At 36.9% G+C, this 9,826-nt stretch overlaps 1 protein-coding gene across 10 annotated transcripts; it reads right to left on the bottom strand.

Moving 5' to 3' along the window:
* On the bottom strand, window positions 1–7,020 carry LOC105158055 (putative pentatricopeptide repeat-containing protein At5g08310, mitochondrial). 10 transcript variants are annotated; one of them, XM_020693013.1, is made up of 6 exons: window positions 4,457–7,020; window positions 3,212–3,679; window positions 2,831–3,037; window positions 1,745–1,788; window positions 655–1,286; window positions 1–568 (listed from the first exon to the last, which is right to left on the bottom strand). In XM_020693013.1, exon 1 carries the CDS (start codon window positions 6,837–6,839, stop codon window positions 4,461–4,463), a length of 2,379 nt encoding a protein of 792 aa, XP_020548672.1. In that variant the 5' UTR covers window positions 6,840–7,020; the 3' UTR covers window positions 1–568; window positions 655–1,286; window positions 1,745–1,788; window positions 2,831–3,037; window positions 3,212–3,679; window positions 4,457–4,460. The 10 variants fall into 10 exon arrangements, with proteins under 10 accessions (XP_020548672.1, XP_020548678.1, XP_020548679.1 ...); XM_020693019.1 differs by having other exon boundaries at window positions 1–991; window positions 1,117–1,286; XM_020693020.1 differs by having other exon boundaries at window positions 1,117–1,286.

Here is a 9,826-nt window from a genome sequence, read left to right as displayed (position 1 = left end):
TAGTCCCACAAAAATTTGGTAATTGATTCATGATCCAAATGGCCTGACAAAATGTACATGTTATTATTGGACTAGTACAAAATTATATATCTGAAGAGTTCCAGTCTTTGCACTTGGAATGATGATCGCCAACCTAGTTATTTTAGACTAATGTTGAGTGCTAATAACTTATGGCTTTGTGACCTTCAAGATGATGAAGCCCCCAGCTTTGATGGTAACAAATGAAGCAGACAAGAATTTCCACTTGGCACAGCTGGAATACATGCATGGAGGAGAAGGTATAGGTTTTTTACCAACCATGTTTGCCATTTTATCATTGCCTTTGCTGCTCATCATCATCATCTTCATTGTTGGATGAAATAAACTCTAAGGGATGCTGATGGTGATAATGGTGGAGATCATGTGCTCGGTTACCATTACTATTTTAGTTGGCATGCCGTTGATCTCTTTTAGGATGACGAGGGTGGTCCTTTTTTACAAGGAAGCTGTAATGAGTCCTTGCAGAGCAGCATTTACAAGGAAACAGCTCAGAAAATCATCTTCTACGACATCATCGTGTTCTGCATTTCTGAAACCGACATCATGAGGATATAAATCTTGTTTTAAATTAAATCACAGTAGCTAAGAAGAAATTAATTGACAGCATTTACACACTTGACATCAGCAAAGAATCCCACAACGGCCACAGTTGTATGGCTAATATGCTAGATATGCCTTTCCATGACAGATTCAAAAATTGTGTCTGAATACAGGAGAATCATGTATGTGACAAAAGTAAGGAGAGAGAGAGTGAGGAAGCAGGTGGTTTTTATCTGGAATCGCTGGTTGTAATGAGGCGCAGCAGCAATGCCTCCAGATTTTGCAACTTTTGCATAAATATGATGCCTCCCAGTCCCGTGTGCCACAGGCATCAGAATTAAAGAATTTAGGGGGCTTTCTTGCGAGGATAATGCGTGAATGTGATCCAGGTGCAATTCTCTCAGCAGTTTCTCTATAAGTTTATCCAACATACCCACATGATACTGATACGTGAACATTGTACTCACAGAAAGGACAATGATAGGCAAGTCCCTCAGAAACTCTTCAGAAAATAACACCAAGACATTTAACTCTTACAGTGACTTAAAGTGAGTTGGTGTTGTAGGAGAGCATGATGCACAATCTGTGTAGGCAATTTGGTGCATCTTCTTCGATATAATCCTGCTACTGCTTCGCAGACTGCTACTGTGGGCAGGCTCTAGGACCAGTTTATAAACCCCTAATAGCTTTAGTCTACCATCATCAATCTGCATTATATCAGTGAAAATCAGTGGATACTCATACAAAAGTTCTCAATCTTCAGAACCCCTCTCTCTCTATACATATATATACACACACACACAATATATCAAAAGGGTATATGATAGGTTAAACAGCATCAAATTGCATAAATGAATATATGACAGTTCGGATTGGATAAATATATTAGAACCTTTGAAGCATCAACTTGTTGTCCCTGAAATTTACAAGATACCCCATAGAAACGAAATGGCGAAGCAACTAATACTAGTAACCATATTAGCAAAAGACAAAAAAAGAAAGAAAGAAAAACAAAAAATCAAGCTAATAAGATTGCCTATGAATTTTTGAAAATCGGTATATGTCTCAATATTTTAGTAAAGAGCAAAGAACCCAAACACTTGTTTTCCTTTTCTAAATTAATCACTAACAATATTCTTATGCATCTTTAATAAGGATCACCTACAATGTGGAGCTTGTGAATTTGAATCAGCATCCTATTAGGTCTACCTGAAAGTTCAACAAAAGTATGTGAGATCTTAAAACATTTCAAACAAAGGTAAACAGTCCAAATTGAATGAGAACTAAATTCCTGTAATAATAACACTCTATTGATTCATTAAAAGTCAGAATAGCAACATTTTAAAATAGTGATAAATTAATGAGAACAACCAAAAACAAACCAACCTATATGAGGCTTTAGAAGAAGGAAATTGAACCGTTTCATCAAATGTCCATTAAATGCAAGCCAATTCACTGAGTTGAATTCATTAAAATAGGACCAATACAAAAGAGGTAATAGGACAGGATTCTGCTGAAAATATGTAAAATCCTACAACATGATTCAGACAAGAGAAAAATGAGAGTTATGGTGGAGACCTGCAAAAACAGGTTGCCAGGAAAAAGATATAGGTTAACTTGATACCACCTGAAATTTGACCAACATGGGTTTCAACTAGTGACGATGATACCAATCAGTAGATTTAGTTACTCCCTGGACATATTTCACATGTATGAAGTGCTTACAGCAGTAATCCCGTCAATCTAAGAGAACCTAAGAATTCTTTCGTCATAGTCATACTAGCAGTAACAAATATATTTTGGTCGCAGGGATAAATTATTGGGAAGTGCAAAAACTAAAGTAGTTGACTAAACAAGTGAAGCTTGAAGCAAAAAAGAAAAGAACTAATAATGCTGCAAAGAAGAACTTTCTATGTCAAGTAAGACACAAGTACATAAATATCATAAGGCAGTTCTATTGGGAAAAGTTGAACTGTGTACCTGTTGGTTGTTAGTTTTCATGAATGTCACAACTGTCTAATTGAAATTTCAATCTTTTCTTCAGAGTTGCAGACATTATGTTAAAAGATCGACTTTCTAGTTTAATCAACCAATCAGACCAGATCAGGACAAATCCCAAAACGTCATTTTTCATGATAGGCTGATACAAGTCAATAAAATGTTTTAAGGTCATGAGGCTTCGTGTCAGCAACATAAAGGATCACTTTCAGTAACCATAATACAACCAGACACACACATACAGAGCACTTACCACTTAGAAGCAAGTGTTGGAGCTGAACCCACCAGTTTAGCAAAGATTGGAAAAACTTTGCTTCAAGAGGATGAGGATAAAACTTTAGGTTTCCAGTGACTCCAGACAATTCTTTTCTGAAAACACTCCTTATAAACCTCGAAGCCTCTTTCTAACTCAACCTTTAGTAGGTCAGAGGATAAGTTAAAACTTCAGACAAGTAATTACCTGCAATAAACACAAGAAAATTAGAAAGAAAAGAACCAGGACCTCAATCTATAAAGAGCACTCGAAACAGTATTAAGAAATAGGCTCCCATTATAGTATCAATCTCAGAAAACCCATACAGTTATCAACCATGAAATTCATATAGCCTTCCGACTGATCAATATTTTGCCCAACCTGGCTTCTGGATGGAGATACTAAATATTAAATGTCTCAGCTCTCTAGCGCGGCTTAAGCTTTTGGGTTGCATGGTCATTTAATAGCTTGCTCCAGTTTTCCTATGCGCAGAGCTTATAAATTCTCTTGCATTTGCCTGAATCTTGGAGTTTCCTGGAGGGAGCGAGAGCTGGTTAAATGACTTTTCCTTTTCTTACCTTGCGGTGGGGTTGGGGGTGATTATAAGTTCTCTATCAGATGTTTCAGAAACAAAGGAAGAACCAAAATGAAATGAAAGAGATAAGTGCATCGTGTGAATTGAATAAGTCACTATAACTTTAGCTTCTTATTAATAAGTGCAACTCTTCTAATTCCCTAACCACATTGTTATTCCACTGCAGTCCCAATTTTCTTGCAAAGTATCATAAGTTGCTACCATAAGAACACCATGTCACCTTAACAAAACATAACAACCAGCACCTGCATAGCCTGTGTCAGAAATAGATGGCAATTCAGTAATTTTCTTAAAAAAATAGCAGAAATATTTGATAAAATCAAAAAGGAAGATGCTTGATAAGCTCTTCTTTTACTATCAGAGCGAACTCCTTTTATATGTGAATTGGCTTGCCTTTTTCCCCCACACTAACATGCAAACTAGCACTGATAGAGGACCAATGTCTAACTTAAACTTATACTTGAGATGCAGTGGCACAGCACTTTATAAATGGATGTAGAAAACATCAAGTATATTTATGAAATTAGTGGTTTCGAACAAAGGTTTATCTTTAGAAGCTTTCAATCTTTAATATTTACATGTACGTACTGACAAATAATGTCATTGAAAAAAACATTTTGAGGTCATACATTATAACACAGTTGTTCATGATGTGCACAGCAAATTTTTAACAGCCATTACAACAATCATTAAGCAAAGAGGGGGGAGAGGAAACAAAATCAAAATAGTGGTTCTGACTTAAATAATGTGCGTGATCTAAACTGATAGGAAAAAAAAGAAGGAACAAGGTCCACTCTACCACTTAAACTAATTTTTAAACTGAAACGGATCCGGGTCTCTTGTGAAAGTGTTGAAGTTCAGAACAATTTTCAATGAGAAAACATTATGATCAGGATAAGAAAACGGCAAGTACAAGACTTTCACGGCTAAAATTTCGTAAAGCATTAAAAGAGAAAAGAAAGAGTCGAATTGGTTAACTCTAACCAATTAAGAAAAAATGATTATATTTCCAATTTGGAACGAAAATTTACCTATTCAAGAACCAGTGCCACGCTTGATCATCTTTTCTAATACTTCATGAGCCATGACCATGTTTGAATTAGCTGCAAAAGCATCTATTAAAGCTCTGTAAATGTAACTATCAGGTAACATGTCCTTCTCTTCCATCTTCTGGAAATAGACCAGAGCAACATCCGGCTTCCGGCACTTGCAAAGCCCATGAATAAGAGCCATATAAGCAATTCTATTAGTGTCACATCCCTTATCCTCCATTTCAGTCCAAAGGTTAAGAGCTTCATCTGATTTTCCAGCATTGCATAATCCATCTATTAAAGTTGTGTATGTAATGACATTTGGTTCCAGTTCTTCGTCTATCATCCTTGAAAACCATAGGACAGCCTGATCAGTGTCACCATTTTTGCACCAACCATCAATCAGCAAGTTGTAGGTAACTACTGATGGAACGAGTCCCTTACCAAAGATCTCATTCAGAATGTCTTCAGCTTCTGTTATCCTTTTGGCTTTACAGAGCCCCTTAATGATAGTGTTATAGGCAACTACATCAGGACAATAACCTCGTTCACAAATTTCTCTGAATAGCTTCAGAGCTTGATCCAATTCATTGATATTGAGGAAACCATCGGTTGTTGCAGAGTACGCGATCATATCAGGGAGGAATCCTTCTTTAGTCATGTCAGCAAGGAAAATACGGGCCTCAACTGCCTTCCCGTGTTCACATAGTTTCTTAACAAGCAGCGTATAATTTTTTATCCAAGGCTCATGCCCACAAATACGCATCTCCCTCAACAAACTAAGAGCTCCTACAACATCCTCTCGCCTGCATAAGCACCCAAGTATGCAATTGAAGGTGAAATGTGTCGGCTGGAGCTCTGTCTCCTTCATCTCGTTCAGGAGATCAAAGCACTCATTCAACCTATCAGCATTGCTCAAGCAATAGATTAAATTATTAAAAAGTAAAACGGTACGTTGGCAACCATTTCTATGCATATCGTGGAACAGATCCAGGGCCATATCTAATTTATCAGCTTTGCACAAACCATCAATCACAGTTTGAAAACAAGTTGTATCAGGCTTTTCCTTAATCAAGACCCTTTTATCTGCTTGACTACTTACATTCAAACCGGATACCGTAGTTGCCTTCAGCAGATGATAAGCTTTATCAACATTACCACCATTAACAAGACCTGTCAGAACAGAATTATATAGCAGCAACCTATTCGCCATATCCAAATTAATCCAACTATCTTCAAGCAATTGAACCATGTCTCTCTCTTCTGAGATGCATGATAAAAGCTGGCAAATTATTTGAACATCAGGAGAAATTCCTGATTCCTTCATGTGCATGTACAGCATTAGGGCTTTTCCCATCTCCCTATTCTTACATAAACCTTTAATTAGCACATCATAAACAGAAATATCTGGCAAAATGCCAAGTATTTTCATTTTATAATATAGCTCTAGAGCTTTATCCACTCTATTCTCCCTCACAAACCCATGAATCAAAACACATAATGTCTTCTCATTCAAGCTAATCTTGAGATTCCTCTCTGCCCACTCAATCAATTCAAAGGCTGTATCCACTTCTCCACACTTGCTATAAGACACAAGTAGAATAGCCAAGACATGCTGATCAACCCAACCCTTCTCATTCAGTTCATTAAAAACCATCAAAGCCTTATCAAACATTCTGGCACTGCAATAGCACTGCAATGCTGGTGTCAGAGAATGCTTATCCATAGGACAACCGAAATCTCTCATCTCATTTAACCTGTACTCCAACAAACCAACATCACCACTGTTCGAGATAACCTCCAACAAACAGTTATAGCTATAGCAATTTAAAATGCAAAGTCCAGATATTTTCACTTGATCAAACAAATAATTTGCTTCTTTAATTAGACCTTGACTACCTAGACACCTTAGAAAATATCCAAAAGCCCCAGGCGTCCAAAGACACTGGGAAATCAATATACTCTCAGCGAGTTCTCTCAATGGGGCAATTTGTCGAGCATTGCAGAGGACAGCAGCCAAAGCATTATACGTATAACAACTGTGCGAGTACCCTTCTTGTTTCGACGCCCAGCTGAAGAATAGCTGAGCTAATCTCCAATTTCTGAAAGATTTCAAGACGGTTTCGACTATTTCCGGAGTCAGCTTGGAGCTTAGTTCTTGAAGTTCAGGGGACTCCAAACAAAAGGGTTTTCTTGTAAAGATGGAGATGAGGGACGCTTCAACTGTGGTTGTTCTAGCATTGCTGCAAATGGGCTTCCTTTGTATCAAATGAAGGCAATAGCTTATGCTTATACAGACTGTTGACGCCATGAAACTTTGGTTGGTTGATTTGAAGAGAAGCATAACGCGATGAGTGTTTTTGGGGATTCTCGTTATATACATTGCAATTTGTATACAGAACTTGATTCTCAATGAGCATGAACGAATCCTATACGCTGCTTATCATCAGAACTTACAGTTTTTGGCGAATTGTACTGAACTCATCTCTGGTGTTTGAAGATGGCGGGGCGGCTTCTCCCCTGCAGTTTCGATTTATTTTGTTGGCTTAATTTTCTTCTGCTTCTTTCAGGAATATGATAAATCGGGTTTTTTGCAATCCAAACGATTTCGGTCACTGCTGGAGCACGTTTTACTAATGAAGCTGGACAGCACCAAAGTGAATAAATTCACAAATTTCCATACAGCCTATAAGTGAAAAATAAAAACAAAAATAGTAGAGTATAAATGTGACTCCTAAATGTTGATATTTTGGGCATTACTTTTCCAAATTTCTTATCTGATGTTGAGGTTGAGGTTGAGATCCCATAATTAAAAGATCGTGAATTTAAATTTTACAATCGCAGATGTTTAGTCTATTTTTGTAGTAGTTTGTGTATATTATTTTTTGGTTTGCTTTGATGTTATTGGTTCATTTAGAAATATTATTATATTGTATATTGAATGTTATAATAATATGTTGATTGGTTTAAAGATATCAATTTATTTTGTAAAAAAAAAAATTTAAAATTCAAGACGTTGACGGGCTTAATTTGCGGTGAAACTCAAGGAACAAAATCCCACGCTTAACCCAACTGAGGCCTATTGATGATGGCTAGAAGTGTATGCGGTGCAAGTTTGCCCAATTTAGGTTATTTTTTTGGTCCAACTCAATTTTGCAATTTAAAAAAAAAAAACAAAATAGCTCAATCCAGTTTGACAATCATTAAAACAACACCTTGCGGTCTAATTAGGTTGAAAAGGTTTTTAGCATAGAGTCAATCGTTTGTGCAATTGAATAAATAAAGTTCAACTATTCTAAATACATAAAATTTGAAATCTCAAAATATATATTCTAAATTCATAAATTAAAGTTTTTATACCAAATAAATTAATAACATTCGTTATATGGTTCTTTCTCAAGTTTGAAGAAATATTCTACAACACGAACTTCTCTCTAACCCTTTAAAAGCCCATCTGTATTTTTTAGCATGCTCCAACATCAAATGTATACAATTCCAACTAGTATCAATATCAAGACTCAAAAGGCGTTTCTGTTCAATTTTTTCCATACAATCACATGTTTTGAAAATTTGGAACCTGAAATGAAAAAACTTTACATATTTGATTATATTTCGAATCCTAATAATGCATTTGCTTTATTCATTTAAGTCACGTTTCACAATGAACTTCACAATATATACACAATACTTCACACCTTAGGATCGAGCCGAAGCATTTGTAGTCCATTGATATCCCAACTTGTGAATTTTGATCTTGGAATGTGGGATCATGTTGGTTTCAATATGGGTAGGGAGATAAAATGAAAAATTTAAATTTTTAATTCCGACAAAAAAAGGCATAACAATTATACTTTTATAAATTTACAACCAATCACTTTAACAAAATCATGCACGAAATTAAAAAAAAAGGCTCGAAAGAGTTCAAGTGTTTAAAATACATTTTCTCACTCGACTATTGTAGATGTTATTGAGACACTTCAAAGGGTTATCCCACCACGAAAATGGTTGTTTTAGAATCGCAGGCCTAATCATTGTTCCTCTAATGGTATCCACACCTTGGATCCCCACTGATGTTTGAATCTATACTAGAAGATTTCAAACCCTAACTTCTAGATCTCTCGAAAATGAAATGCCTAATATAATTTAATTGTCTAGTCGATGTACAAATAAGAATGTTTTGTGGAGGGGCTTAAACTTTTTATCCTATCAATTCAAGACTATAAGTGGTAAAACATTAAGGGAGTTGCCTTAACTAAGTTTTAATATATAACAATGTTCTCTTCTACATTTTACCTCCCTCATTGTTTGTTGAAGGGGTGGTTTCTTTGCTCAAGTTGAAATTTTGGTGGTTAGTTTTCAAAAGATGATTTCAAAATTTCAGTATGTCTCTATTTGGTACCAGCTATTCAAAATTATGTCCCCTATTTTTAAAAAAATGACGATACTCGTCGATTTTGCAGGAGCCCAGGTCGTACTTGGAGGCGGTTCAACATAAGGAATGGCGAGAAGCTATGGGGGCTGAATTACAGGCTTTGGAGCATAATCATATATGGCAGATGACTCCTTTGCCGGTTGGTAAAAAATCCATTGGGTGTAAATGGGTTTTCAAGACAAAACTCCAAGTTGATGGGTCGGTAGAACGGTACAAAGCTCGTCTCGTGGCTAAGGGATTCAACCAGATTGCAGGGGTTGATTACACAGACAATTTTTCCCCTGTTGCTAAGCCGGTTACGGTTCGTTTGTTCCTCAGTTTGGCTGTTGCGCGTGGGTGGCCCTTGCATCAAATGGACGTGAACAACGCCTTTTTACACGGTTTTTTGGACGAGGATTTGTACATGGTGCCGCCGGAGGGATATCCAGTTCAACCGGGTCTTGTTTGCAAGTTACTACGTTCCATTTATGGGTTAAAACAGGCTTCTCGCCAGTGGAATGTAGAGCTCACTGCCAAGCTCACATAATTTGGTTTTAAACAATCTGGTCATGACCATTGTTTGTTCACGAAAGACGTTGATGGTGATCTGTTGGCTCTCCTCGTATATGTTGATGACATTTTAGTTACATCCGCTTCTCTGCAGCACATTCAATCTGTTAAAAACTACCTTCATTCCTTGTTCACAATCAAGGACCTCGGTGAGGCACGTTATTTTCTTGGGTTGGAAATGGGCGTAATTCTGAAGGTATCTTTGTGGCGCAGTCCAAATATATTCACGATATTGTTCGCGATACTGGTTTGGTGGCTGCCAAGTCTGTCTCCACCCTTTTCCCTTCAGGTCTCAAACTTAGTGAAGATGGTGCTTTACTTCCTGATCCGGATCGTTTCAGAAGGTTGGTTGGGAGGCTTTTGTATCTTGCTTTCACTCGCCCGGATGT

This window comes from Sesamum indicum, linkage group LG3 (genome assembly GCF_000512975.1).
Source record: "Sesamum indicum cultivar Zhongzhi No. 13 linkage group LG3, S_indicum_v1.0, whole genome shotgun sequence".
NCBI lineage: Eukaryota > Viridiplantae > Streptophyta > Magnoliopsida > Lamiales > Pedaliaceae > Sesamum > Sesamum indicum.
This window is presented reverse-complemented; position numbering and strand designations above follow the sequence as displayed.